Source organism: Solanum dulcamara, chromosome 9 (assembly GCF_947179165.1).
Source record: "Solanum dulcamara chromosome 9, daSolDulc1.2, whole genome shotgun sequence".
NCBI lineage: Eukaryota > Viridiplantae > Streptophyta > Magnoliopsida > Solanales > Solanaceae > Solanum > Solanum dulcamara.
In genome coordinates, this window is record NC_077245.1 from 1,489,279 (window position 1) to 1,503,171 (window position 13,893).

General features: G+C 31.6%; 3 protein-coding genes and 1 long non-coding RNA gene across 4 annotated transcripts; 2 read left to right on the forward strand and 2 right to left on the reverse strand.

The window, feature by feature from the left end:
* Positions 1-48: 48 nt before the first annotated feature.
* LOC129902877 (uncharacterized) lies at positions 49-2,038 on the forward strand. Its single transcript, XR_008770164.1, has 2 exons — positions 49-719; positions 1,848-2,038. It is a non-coding gene; the product is annotated as an uncharacterized LOC129902877 (long non-coding RNA).
* On the reverse strand, positions 986-5,726 carry LOC129902876 (hexokinase-2, chloroplastic). The gene is made up of 9 exons (XM_055978311.1): positions 5,157-5,726; positions 4,069-4,219; positions 3,785-3,967; positions 3,159-3,233; positions 2,904-3,059; positions 2,716-2,811; positions 2,479-2,612; positions 2,175-2,256; positions 986-1,659 (listed from the first exon to the last, which is right to left on the reverse strand). The coding sequence occupies exons 1-9, from the start codon at positions 5,438-5,440 to the stop codon at positions 1,321-1,323; spliced, it is 1,500 nt and encodes a 499-aa protein (XP_055834286.1). The 5' UTR covers positions 5,441-5,726; the 3' UTR covers positions 986-1,320.
* A 2,646-nt stretch (positions 5,727-8,372) lies between these two features.
* Positions 8,373-10,386, forward strand: LOC129903380 (WEB family protein At1g75720). The gene is made up of 2 exons (XM_055978916.1): positions 8,373-8,609; positions 9,654-10,386. Exons 1-2 carry the CDS (start codon positions 8,463-8,465, stop codon positions 10,089-10,091), a joined length of 585 nt encoding a protein of 194 aa, XP_055834891.1. The 5' UTR covers positions 8,373-8,462; the 3' UTR covers positions 10,092-10,386.
* Positions 10,387-10,699: 313 nt separating this feature from the next.
* LOC129902330 (uncharacterized) lies at positions 10,700-11,110 on the reverse strand. Its single transcript, XM_055977543.1, has one exon. It carries the CDS (start codon positions 11,108-11,110, stop codon positions 10,700-10,702), a length of 411 nt encoding a protein of 136 aa, XP_055833518.1.
* Between the last annotated feature and the right edge of the window lie 2,783 nt (positions 11,111-13,893).

Genomic DNA, 13,893 nt, shown 5'->3' on the forward strand with positions numbered 1-13,893 from the left:
CTCTCCTCTAAAGCCTCAAACAAAGAAAATTATCTAGTTACAAAATTTCTGGACCAAGTATCTACATCTAATAGCTTTCCTATTGTCCATCAAGTAATCCACTATTTTAGCTATCTTTTTCTTTATTTGTGTGATTGTAATTTCTGTATGTACAATTACAATTTTCCCTCTAAACAGTTTTCAGTTTCTTGCTCTCCAAGTGTGGTAGATTCTAGCTCCCCATATAGCTGTAGCTAGTTCCTTCTTATATTGTTTCCAGTGTCTTCCTTTTATCCATTTTAAGCATTGTTTCATTTCAGCTTCCTACCCAACAATTCATTGTACCTACATCTCACATTATATGCTCCATTGGTACATAGTTAGTTTGAGGGAGTTAAGCTTCCTCCAATACCAACTGTTGTCCCTAGAGGGTGTATGTGTTCACTTTTGAAAAACTTTAACTAATGATTATTATCTCAGAATAAAACCGACTTTCTAAGATAATAGCTATTAGTTAAGTCACCACCATCTAAGAAATCAACTCAAGAACTGTGGTTCCACAATTAGTACCTGAGAAGTGGACATCAAATTCATTCAATCTGCATCAGGAAAAGCTCTATCAATTCTGCCGCAAGTATGGTTGTTGGTCCATGTATCTTCCTGTCACAAGCCTATATTTCATTTCATTCCTGAATCAATGAAGAAGTCTCTGAAATCACTGATCTCCATGTCTAGTAAAGGTGAGCCAGTTTGTTTATGTTCTTCATTCAATACTGCATTAAAGTCATCCATTGCATTCTGAGTTTGTCTCATGGACCTCTCCTGTCATGAACAGTATGGCTGTGAATCATGTCTAGACTTTTGATCTGTTAATGTTATGAAATTTATAACTTCCAAGATCTTGTATTTGTCAAATTTTGGTTTGAATAAAGAACAAGAAAATGTCTATTAAAATGTGGTTGTATGAATAACCAATATAAGAAACAAAACTGAGAAAATTCTCAAATACCATAGAAATGTGTTTATTCAACAATTTATAAGCAGTCTCTATATTTACTGATACATCTGCTTTTATCACATAAATACATCACTACTGCATAATACAACAACCACCACGCCTCAATCCCAAACAAGTTAGGGTTGGCTATATAAATCCCCACTTCTTCGTACTTCACTACCATAATGGGAGTCCAAAAATGGCATCACAAACAAGAGCCTCTATACTTAAAGAATGAGAAATCCAATAAACAATCCTTCTTAGAACATTCTAAATTGCAAGAAAAATACAAATGCTCGTGTAATTTTCCGTCAAGCAAAAAGACGTGAAATTTAGCATTTTCCTTAAAAATCATGTTCATACTTTGAGTTTGCAGCAGCTAATAATGCAGCTCCAATTCCAGATCCATCTTTTGAATGTTCTATCACTATATTTTTCGAAATTTCCGAGCCTAGAAGCTCTGTGACAGCTTCTTGGAGGTATCCTCTGTACTGAGGATAGTGCTCGTATAAGCCTCCATCCATCGCTACAACTGTTCTCTTACCAAAGACGATGCCTTTAGAATCCTCCTCCATTTTCTGTAGAATCCCAACAATTCCTGCACCAGCCAAACGACCCCCTCGTTTTGCAATAGTATCGCAAATGTCCACGACTGTTTTCCTTGCACTTAGATCGGATTTTACCTGAAAACCAATAATCGAAAGCTAATTATGAACATCAAAAGGTTCGTAGACTTCTTTCAGGTACTACATTTTCATACTCTATAAGACAAGGAGAGTCAGTTTCTAACATACACTAAAGAAAGGAAAATATTTTGTAAAGAACTTCTAATGCTAGAGAGACTAATTTTTTAGAATATTGCACTGGACAGGCTTAACAACATGGACAACGAGAATTCATATAGCTGACCTCAACGTGCTTGGGATTGAGGCGTAATAGAAGTAGTAGTAGTTATTGTTGTTATTATGTATTTATCTACAAGCATAACTCGGAAAAAATGTTCTTTTTTATGGAAACAGCTACTAAACTATCCTTTTGAATGTTGTCTTTGGAATGAATATAGATGTTCAAAATGTAGGGCTCTTCATGAATCAATTATTAGATAACAACTATTCAATCGGAAAAAATTGGCCTAGAAGATATGTGACTGGAAAGAGCGTTGCAATGTAAGTTAAAACACGAGTGCTAAAGAATATACCCCGGCTACATCATAGAGGACAGACTCAACAGCTTCAAGATCTTTTGATGTATCCTGCTGCATGGCACAGACATCAGGTGTCCTATATGATGCAGATCAGATCGAGTGAGTATAAAACCAAGAAGAGTAGGAGACCAATTTATACAGGAGATACATGGTAATAACAGGCAACAGTGACAGAAATGTAGGGTGATTTCAACTTATTCATGGAACAAAGGGAACAATACAAAACTCTGACATACAAAACTAATACTTCTCCGAAAACATTTGCATCAGCAACTTCTGATATAACATATATAATTACCTCAGCACAAATGGAGTGACTAACTTTTCCGGAACATAGCTGCCACCAAATAAACCCCCAACCTTGGCCATTTTGACCAGCACCCGTCTCACAATTTCTCCAAGGTACATACCCGATATTGTCTTTTCAAAAATCTTCATCAAGAAATAAGACAGTAGAAAAGATCATGAAAAAGCTGTGTGATGCCAAGTCTATGAAGAAAAGAGATTTTCATAATTTGAGTCAATAAATACTTGCCTGCTCACCAGGATTAATGCTCTCGGCATCCATTTCTCTATCAAACTCGGTTAAAGGAAGGCCATTTGAAAATGCACCCCATTCAGTATTCACAATCTAAAATATAATGATGGATCCGATATTATCTCGAACTCAACAGTTGCTAATTCATGATATAACTTGACAAAGGAGATTTGGACTCTACTTACCGTTATTGGAGACTTGGACATCCTTTTGGTCAGCTTAGGAATAGCATCCACTCGTTCTACATAGCAAGCATTGGTTCCAGTCCCAAGAATGACAGCAACCATGGCATCATCATCCCAGTATCTTGCTCCGGCAAGTGTTCCCACAGTGTCATTGACCTAACTTGACAATGAAATCATGAAACTATTGAACTAAGGAGGCGCCAGGCTATTCTCCAACATTACTTCAAATATGCATGAAGTTTAACAAGAACCTACCAAGGCAGACACTTGCATATCCATTCCCTGCCTCTCCATGGCTTCATTTAAACAAGCAACAACATCTTTTCCCGCCTGTTCCATGTTATGCCGGAATCAAGAAAATAATCCGCAGGTGAAATGAAAACGATAATGATAAGAGAGACTAAGTTAAAAATTAATGTTCAAAACTCATCTCTACTAGTTTGGAATCCAGCATTTTCCTATTCAACTTTTAAGATCGAAGAAATGATCCCTCTAATTACTGAACTTACTAATCAGTAATCATACTGTAACCAGTACTTCAAAATTTTTGTTTTATCTGGAAACAATGGACTCACAGTATGAAACATACCTTTGTCCATCAAACAGATTGACTTTAAGTCTCACATGCACAATCGATTGGGGATGGAATTACATGATTATACCAAATAGATGATTCCGGTTCGTGATTCAAAAAATGGTAAAAATGTTCGTTGGAAATTTTAGTAGTGTGAGGAAAATTGACCATCTTTACTGAAACTAAACGCGGTATTAGTAGACCATCTTAGCAATGTATGATGCCAGAACCAGTCATAGGCTAAATTAGTAAGATGTCTAAAATCTGCCACTGTTTTACATAAATGAGAGAGTCAAGAAATACTAACAGTTCCAGAGACAGCAAAACCTTTTGTCCATTTGATTAGGATTCCAGTTCTAATTGATGTCTGTTTCACTGGAAAAGAAAACGTGAATCCTATTTCCCTTGTCCGTCCTTGTTGCAGCTCAAAGTTCCCACCTTCCTTTTGTGCAAATTTTCCAAGCGCAGAAGCTATGAAATCGAACAGCTCCTAGAATAAACCAATGCAGAGATGAATACAAGAACAAAAGAAAAAAAGAAGAAGATAGTATTGGTCAGTCAAGTCCATTATAACAAGAAAAACTAACCAACCTCGGAGGTTGCAAACATCAATTCTTGGGGTATAGAGACTTGCTCAAACTCAGTGGCGATTACACGCTCTTCTTTACCACCTAGCTGAACCCTTAACACTCGGAAGTTTGTACCACCGAGGTCCAACGCATAAAACAAACCTTTCTCATTCCTTCATAAATCATTAAAAGTTGTAGCATATATAAGAACAAGGTCAACAATCAAACAAGTGAAGGAATAGAAACTACACTTGGAAATGTTAGAAACATAAATACTACATACTACACAGTACTCCCTCTATTTCAACATGTGTGCCTTACTTTCCTTTGTACTATGTTGAAAAAGAACATTACTTTCTATATGTATTAACTCTTTAATTCCAACATCCTACATTAGATGTTAAGATCACATGATTCAAATGACATTTTGGTACATTACAAATATTTTAGTTTAAGACCATAAGATTCAAAAGTATTCTTTTACTTTCTTAAACTTAGTGTCCATCAAACTAGAACACAATGAAACGGAGGGAGTAATATATAAGCAAGACACTAAAACATGCTCAAACTTTTAGATGAGATAGTCACACACATCAACATGATATCAAAGCAGACAAAAGTTATTGATTCAAATACCATCCCCGTCCATAAAAGTCAAAAATATTTCAATGTGTTTGTCCCATGAACAAACCTCAGGCCCACATGTGAGGGCGTATTCATACATAATACAATTATTCAACTTAAACTTTTAGATGAGCTAACAAACGCAATGAAAAAGACTAAGTTTTTAAACCCTGTAACTCCTTATGACTATGCCCATCAAATTAAACTTCTGAACTACACCCAATACCCAAAAATAACTATAACTGAAAATAGGCAAAAATAATGACATCTTTACACAAATAGCCGGCCGACCAACTTGATTATTTTTTCTAGAGAGTATGCATAGATAATAAAAGTAACACATATATTATACATTCACCAATTATTATTAGTTTAAGACGTTGCATAGACGGCTATTTAGGTTAATTCTTCGAGAAGAGAAATTAATAATGGCAACCAAAGTAGCACCTTCAGTAAGTAACTGAAAAAAATAAATTAGTAGCGTACCCAGTTGGTAAAGTATCGACATAACTAAGTATCATCTTCAGATCACTGCCGCCATCGACGGCAAGCCCGTCCCGCATATCAGCGGCCATGGCGTCCGCCACGTGGCGCAAAACTGGCAGAGGAGTAGCACAGTCTTTCTGCAACTTGGTCAAAATTGGTGCTACTCCTACGCTATCACTAGATCGGACGGCAGACACAATGACACGTGGCCTAAAGACAGTTTTATGATGTGATCGTGAAATATGGAAGGATCGGACGGACGGCGAGCTAAGGGTGACCGACATTTTGGGTAACAGTGAGATAAATCGTGTGACGGAGAAAAAGAGAAGAGGAAAAGGGGGACAATAAATGGTGAGGTTGAAACAGAGTTGTGTGAAGATCTTAATTTTAACGCTAATATAAAGTTTCTCTCTTATGAAGTTGATCGTAAGTTTGAACAGTTGGGATTTCAATAAAACATATGCGTGAGGATTTAACAAAGAATATAAGAATTTGGTATGGCTATTGGCTTGCTAATTACCCAACTGTTCGTTACTTTCATAGTGCAGAAACTTAACCGTAGCAAGGAGTATATGAGCTTTTATTGATATTTGAGATGATGATTTTAAATTAATATTCCTATATGAAATTATTTAGTGATCATGATTTTCCAAAAATTATAAATTTTCCAAAAATTAGAATATGAAATCGTAATTTAAAAATTTAAGTATAAAACTTGTATCATAAGTTTATATTTTTTGTTAAAATATCTATTATTTAAATTTTGTAAAAAAAATTCATGATTTGTGTGAATAGATTGTCTACACCATGTGAAAAGATAATATTAAAAAATAAGTTAATTATTATTGATTTTTTATAAAATTATGTGTATTTAAAAGTTTATAATCACAAATATTTATTTATAAAATAAATATTAAAATATGTCATTTATCAATACGATGCTTTAGAATATTCTAATATCTTATTTATGAGATATAATTTGCTCATATATTATAGTGAATCTCTTTTTAAAAATTGATGTTCTGGTAAACCAAAACACACGAAATAAAAAGAATATAATTTTTGTAGATTCATATTAAAAATGAGAAAAAGTTTCTCCAGGTTGTGGCGGACAAGACGATGTTGACAAGAGAAGTAGCTGGCTGCTTGGATTTTTTACCTTTTTATTTTGGGGGGGATTTGGGGGGGGGGGGGGGGTTCTGTCGGAGTTTCAAATGTTTGTTTGACCAGCTGAGTGTGTTTGTGGATAAATACCCAATTTTAATATTGGATTATTGAAATGAAAAATTATTGAAAATATTCATAGACCAGAAATGATTATTCTGCAACAAAATCTATTACATTCTATATCTATTTAGAATTATTTTTAATATCAAATATGCAACAAGTGTGTATGTTATATATTTTCAGTATATATAATTCACATGTTATACTATTAGTGTAATTCAATTGTTCTTATTAGGGTATGTTTGGAAAGTCACCCTGATAATTAAATTTGGTGTAATTTGGTGTAATTACACTGTCTAACCTGTTTGGTTGGCCAGGTAATTACACTCTCCAATTCACAGGGAAGGTTGTGAATTGCTAGTAATTACATGGTATAATTACAAGCTGATTATTTTTTAATTTCTCTCTTTTATTTCAATTTTTATTTTTTTGTTTTAATTTATTATTATTTTCTATTATTTAAATTCTTTTTATTTTTATTATTCTAATATTTTTAAAATATATATTTTATTTTATAATATTTATTTTTCATTTCCTTCTCATTCTCAACCTTTACTTCATGTGACTCCGTGCAATTTTTCATATTATCTTATTTATTTATTTATTCTCTGTTTGTTTTTTTCATTAGCTTAATTTTATTAGTATTCTAATTTTTAAATTAAAATTGAATTTATTTTTGAATAAAGTTATAAACATATGTTTTTTCCTTTTAAATCATATTTATGTACGTTATATTGAAATTTGACATAAGAGTATTATGTTAAATTTTTTATTTTGAATTTAGAACTTATGTTATATTTTTAGTTTCATTTCTTTTAGTAGTATTGACTTGATATTTCATATTGCAAGCCATTTATTTACTAGTTAGATTTGATAGATTATCTTTTTGTCAATTATTTTAATAACTTTACTATGATATTATATTTATAATATTTAATATTTTTGTCAAACATGCATTTTATGATGTTCGTATAAATCTTATATTTTTAGTTTTTATGATTAATTTAATTAAAATATATTAATTTGAAAGATATAAATTGATTTTTTAAAATATTAGTTAAGAACATGTGTTTACTAATTAATATATTTTTAAAATACAAAATATATGTTGAATATTTAATTTAACATTATTTATGAATACTCTTATTTATCGAATATAAATTTTCAATTTTACATAACTAACTTTTTTAAAAAAAATCTAATATAATCTTGTAATTACTCTTGTGCAACCAAAGAACACACTTGTAATTACATTATGACAAACAAGTTAGAGTAATTACTAGCCTGGTAATTACTATCCCAGTAATTACACCAATTTTAATTACCAAGTGGCTTTCCAAACAGACCCTTAGTATATCCCAAAAACTTGTGTTGCGCAATTTTTAAAATAGGCAGATCTTATGAACGGGTACAGATTAGTAATTTGTTATTTGCTTGTATAGTTTTGTAAAGGTGTTAGCTTCTAGAACGAAAATTCATTCAATTGAATGACAGAAGTAACGGATGTCAGCTCGATATGAAGAAAATTACGCAAAAGTTATGTAAAATTATTATTTTTGGCCCTACTTTGATGAAAATAACGAAAAAAATTAATTATTATAGAGTTTAAATTTCACAAGTAAAACTATAGGGTCAATTAAAACTTTATGATATCAATTATTTTTCAATTAAAGGGGTTAAAGAATGGCTATTTGTAAACTTTATCCCGTAAAAGTCCCTTATTCGTGTGGGTTGAGCTAAGGTTAGAAACGTCTTTTTCCTAAGTCAAAATCAAAGTAGGCCCAGCAATAAGCCCATACAATCCAGCCCAATTTGCCTAAGCTTCAGCTTGAATCAATTCATTTTTTTACCAAAAGAAAGAGGTCCAAGGCAGAATAATTCTAGTGAAGTGGAATTGAAGAAACGAAGCTCCACTTCTCCATCTTCTTTTGTTTCCACTTTTTAAGCTCTTTTATAGTCTCTCATTCATCGAACACACTTCCACAAACATAACATATATACACATATTTGATCAATAATAGTGTTGAAACTGATAATAAACACATTTGATCTGTAGTGTTGAAACTGATAATAAAAGATATGGAAGAATCAGAAGGAGGAGTGACGATGATGGGGAAGGCGGAAATCGATACGAGTGCTCCGTTTCGTTCAGTGAAAGAAGCCGTCATGTTGTTCGGAGAAAGAGTTCTTGCTGAAGAACTTTACTCTGCTAATAAGCTTAAACAGGTTATCCATTACCGTCTCCACTTTTTGTTATCCCTTACTAGTATATATATAAATAGAATTTAACTCATATACACGCACGCACGATAGTATGAATCATTTTACACTATTAGAGTAATTTTGATAATTTTGTAGCACGTAAAATAGTATGCCTTCTTTTTCATATTAGTGATTCACTTTTTACAAACAGTTACATGTATATGCTTATCTTTTATATGATCTAAATAGTGTAAAATTTAATTATTATATGTATAGAAGTTGAATAAATTTAAATCACGTTATTTGCGCTATGGCAGAAATATTTTCACTTGAAAGCTATAAGTTTGTAATTTACGCACCTTGGTGTATACTATATGATATATTGATATGTATCATCTTTAACTTCTTACTTAATTAAACTTTTGTTAACTATATGACTATAGCCTATAGGTAACATGGAAATTTTGTTTATACTTGTTACCTATTATACTTCAGTTAAATATATTAGCGTCGTGTATGAAAACTACAAGCTTCATTATTATAATAAAAATCTAAGAAATTATAGCAAAATTCATACTCCGGGAACTAAAAAGAAAAAATAAAGTCTCCATTTGTGAATAGTATTAATTCTTCCTAAAGTATATTCATCAAGTTCAATTCTTGATTATTGCATAGAAACAAATTGATCTTCGAAGTATTTTTTCCATTTCAATATTTTTCTATAGTAACTTTTTTCAATTTTTTTACCGAACATAATGATGTGAATAGAATTTTATCGAGTTGTAATAACCAACATTAAGCAGTAAAAGGAAGAAAAGAAACTTTGCTTAAGCGGCAATACAAGTATATACGTATATGTTTTTTTTTTTTTTAATGTTGGAGAATAAAGACTGACATATATGTAGTGGAAAAGAGGATGAACCGACTGATCAAAGTATTTTTTTTTTGAAGCAGATATAAACTTCATCAAACTAATTAAGTTATTACCTTCAACAACAAGTAACTTCAAGTTGATGCTATATAACAAATATGATCTGATATGTATAACTTAATTTATTTATTTTGCAGAAACAGAATGGAGTGAGTCATGAAAACGAAAGTGACGACTTGTTTAATGATGAGCTAATTGAGACAAAGCAAAGACTAGAAAGGGCAAGAGAAGAAAGATTGGTAATGGCTACTTGTCTCTCTTCTTTAGAAGAAGAACTTGAACGCACAAGAAATGAGCTTGATAAGCTAAAATTTGAGCAACAAAAAGTTATGGTATCAGAAATCGAAGACCTTAAATATATCGAGAAGTCACAAATTATGGCACATGATCAAAATAATATTGAGTTTCACAAAAAAAGATATGTTACATTTACAAATTCTCCACAAGGTGATGATCATGTTCCTTCACTCAAGAAGAAGAAGAAGAAAAAAATTCCGCTAATTATTCCATTGATTGGGGGAATTTTTTCTAGAAAGAGAGGTAGTAATTCTGATAATAATATTCAATCTGCTTGAGTTTAAAACAAACAAAATATACTAGTCGATTTCTTCCTATCGCTTAAAAGATCTCAAGGCTTTCGTGAACTCGATGCGCAAGGAGACATCATCCATCATCTTACCGAAATTGGTTTCGACATCATAAGAAGTAATTAATACATGCAATTTTCTATACATAGCTTATAATTTTCCAATGATTTTGCTTGAAATCAAGGTGTGAAGAAAGGTTGGTTAACATGCATATTTGATTTCTTGTGTAAAATTTTCAATAATGATATATTATTACTTGAATGATATGTAATTCCTTTTGTTTCTTGTACTAATATAAATCGAGAATAAGTTTTCCAAATTTCAAGAATTAATTAAATTTCTTCTTTTGCAACTCATCATATTCACCGTCTAGTAGGAAGGAAAAATGGACCAGCACATGAGATATATATTATCTTCAAAGATTTAATTTAGAAAATCAAATCAGCTGCTTTAATAAAAGCTGAAGATATTCCACATATACATCTATGTTTAAATTTACAACATCAAATTTGAACTCATAAAATTCAAAAAAAATCAACACAAGCTACAAGCATGGTTGCACATAATTAATCACTTTAGCCAAAAAAAATAAAAAATCACACAATAACATCTGATTTTCTACCACTAAAAATTCCCTGATCTTGTGATGACTTATTGAAGAACTCTATACAATCAGCTATAGCTTCATTATAATGAGAAGTTGACGAATAATAGGAGCTACACGAGGTCTTGGGCGGGTCGGGCCGATCACAAGACCTACGTCTCTGTCCTGAGCCCGGCCTGGAGGCCGACATCGCTGCCTCAGTTCGATTCGGCCTCCTTCGGCCGGACGTCGGGACAGGAAAAACGAACCGCATGACGATCTTGCGGAAGCGATCGAAAAGCTTCATGGCTGAGAAATTGATCAATTTATTAGAAGATGGCCTAATAGCTTGTGAAGATTGAAAATTTTCTGAAACTTGTATAACAAAGCTTTCTCTTTGAATAGAAGCTGTGTTAGTGTACATTATTGTTCTTCTCTTTGTTATTAGAACACAAAAGCCTTTGTATTTTGTTCTAAGTTTTGGCTAGCTAAGGTTATATATATTCATGACAATTGGAAAAGTGATGTCTCAATTCTTTAACCATGTGACCAAATCATATGTATGGGCTTTTGCTGTCCTTTCAAATTACAATTGTTTATTTAGATTGTTAATTTCATTAACTTCCAAGTAATAATCATGTCTTGTACTATGATTTAATATTAACTCACTCTGAAAAATCAAAGTCCTGATTCAAATAATCATGTTAGCATGGTAATAATTACTAATATTTTTGTTTCTAACCTTTTGCAAATAACTCTTATGAATAGTTATACCAAATTCAGAGTTGAGGTGGAATCAAAATTTGAAATTTATGATTCAAGATCTTAGTTCATTTAAGTTATATATATATATATATATATATTGAACAAAATTCTTTTAAAAAAATCATAATTTGGACCAAAATCCTTGATTTTCGGCCAAACCCGTAAGCTATAGTCCAGCTCCACCTTTGCTTAATTAGAATTATATATGCATGTTCGTCTAACATAGGTGAATCCATAATTTAAAATTTTCGAATTCAAAATGAGTGTGATTGTATTATATGTATATGTTTTAATATTTTTCAATGCATCGGTCAATCCAAAAGTAATGGAGTCATTTGAAATGAAAAATCGTCCTTTATTATTTGCCTCAATATATTAGGGGGCATTCCCCATGAACAAGTTATAGAAGCATGCATGAAAAATACCATTCAATCACAAAAAAGAAAGGTGAATTTTTTGCACTAGGTAACGACAAAAAGCTTAATATTATGGTGATTATCTACTTGCAATTTATGAGATGTAAAAACTAGGATTGTAAATGATGACTTGCTAATCACATTTATATTTAAATGATTAAATTAGTAGTAGACAACAAGTTCACTAAGACATGATTGACTGGCCTAGTTTCAAATTTAAAAGCAAAGAAGTTTTAAAAGTACGACATCAATGAATATGAATGAATAATAACTTGCCTTTTTTCCTAAGATAATATTCTCTAAGAATCACTCCCAAATGAGTACTACATGTGCTAGGGCCTATATTATACGTCAGAAAATATGTGTTGCTTTGAGTTCAAATTCTGTGAGATAGTTTTGTTTAAAAAGGTTAATTATCAGCTTGATTAATTTTCGTTTTACCATTGGATGTTGGATAGTTAATTTCAATTTAAAAGTTGATTTTTTTATAACTATATATCGTATTCAAACTATCTTGTTCGCACCTCGAAGGCATTTATTATCTCCTACCTCGGCTAATTACTCTGTTTATCAAGACTTAATTATATCCACCACATATCGAGTAACTCTGTCTATCAAGATTTAGGCATAGAAAAAGAAATTGCCTACTATTTTATGTCAAGCATTTGTTGTCTCCCCACCAGCACAACGTTTGCACATGAACTATTCGACCAAGTATATGTTGTCTCCCACTAACACTAGTATGAACTAACTTCGCCTATGAAGACTTAATTGTATCCACCATAAAAAAATATCGGGTAACTCTGTCTATCGATGTTTAGATATATAAAAAGAAATTAATTAATATTTTATGTCAAGCACTTGTTGTCTCCCCACCATCACAAAGTTCGTACATCAACTATTCAACTAGGCATATGTTGTCTCCACCAACACTAGTATGGACTAACTCTATCTATGAATACTTAATTGTATCCACCATCATAAATATCGAGTAACTCTGACTATCGATGTTTCTATATGAAAAGAAATTGATTAATATTTATGCCAAATAGTGAGAGTTTTAATAAAAAGGGGTCTTGTATTAATTGTCGATGTATGAAAATCTTCATAGGAGGAATGAGAGAAAGAAAGACCTAAACCAATGTGGTCGGAAGCCCAAACTAAGCCCATGGATAAAAACCTGCAATTATCTAGAGCCCAATCCTGAAACAATTTGAAAACCTTGGTGAGCTCTGGCCCAAAAATGAAGTCTAACTCGACCCATGGAGACAAGATGACTGTTCGAGATTAGACAGTATGGTTTGCACCATGTAGCCGATTTAGGTGTCTTGTTTAAGTTATATCTGACTTTTTCAAAGTATTTATTCTAATTTATAATCACAAATGTCAGATAAAACTTGTCTATTTCTCCTCTTCTTTTCCTTTTGCTTAATGATGAGCAATCAAGTACTTCATCTAATGAACTTCATTAGAATCACGAATGCTCACATAAATTGGAATGAAAGGTTAGACATTGTCATTCAAATACTCATGAAAAGAACAAGTTCACATCACCAATAATTTTATTAGAGATCTTTAATTGCATCCAAGTCTAGATTATTTCATTTTAAAATTTCAATTTGGAATTTTCAACTTCAATCTGGTAGGGTGTGAAGTTGTCTGATATGGCTAAACATTTAAAACTTCATAATTTCAGCTATATCTTAAATAGCGGCGATTATATTGGAAACTTACATAAATATACTATATTAAGAAAATATTTATCATTTATAGTAATGATATTTTTTCGTTGGACACTTATAATATATTTTTAATACAATTTTAATATATATTAGCGAGAATAATCTATAAAACTCATATAATACAAGTTTTATTCATTGATAATATATTTAATACACTTATAATATATTGTGTCAATTTTTTACCAAACAAGTATAATATATTTTAAAACACTTATAATACATTTATACTTGCATGCATAATTCACTTTTAATACATTGCAGATATATCATAATATTTCTATTTC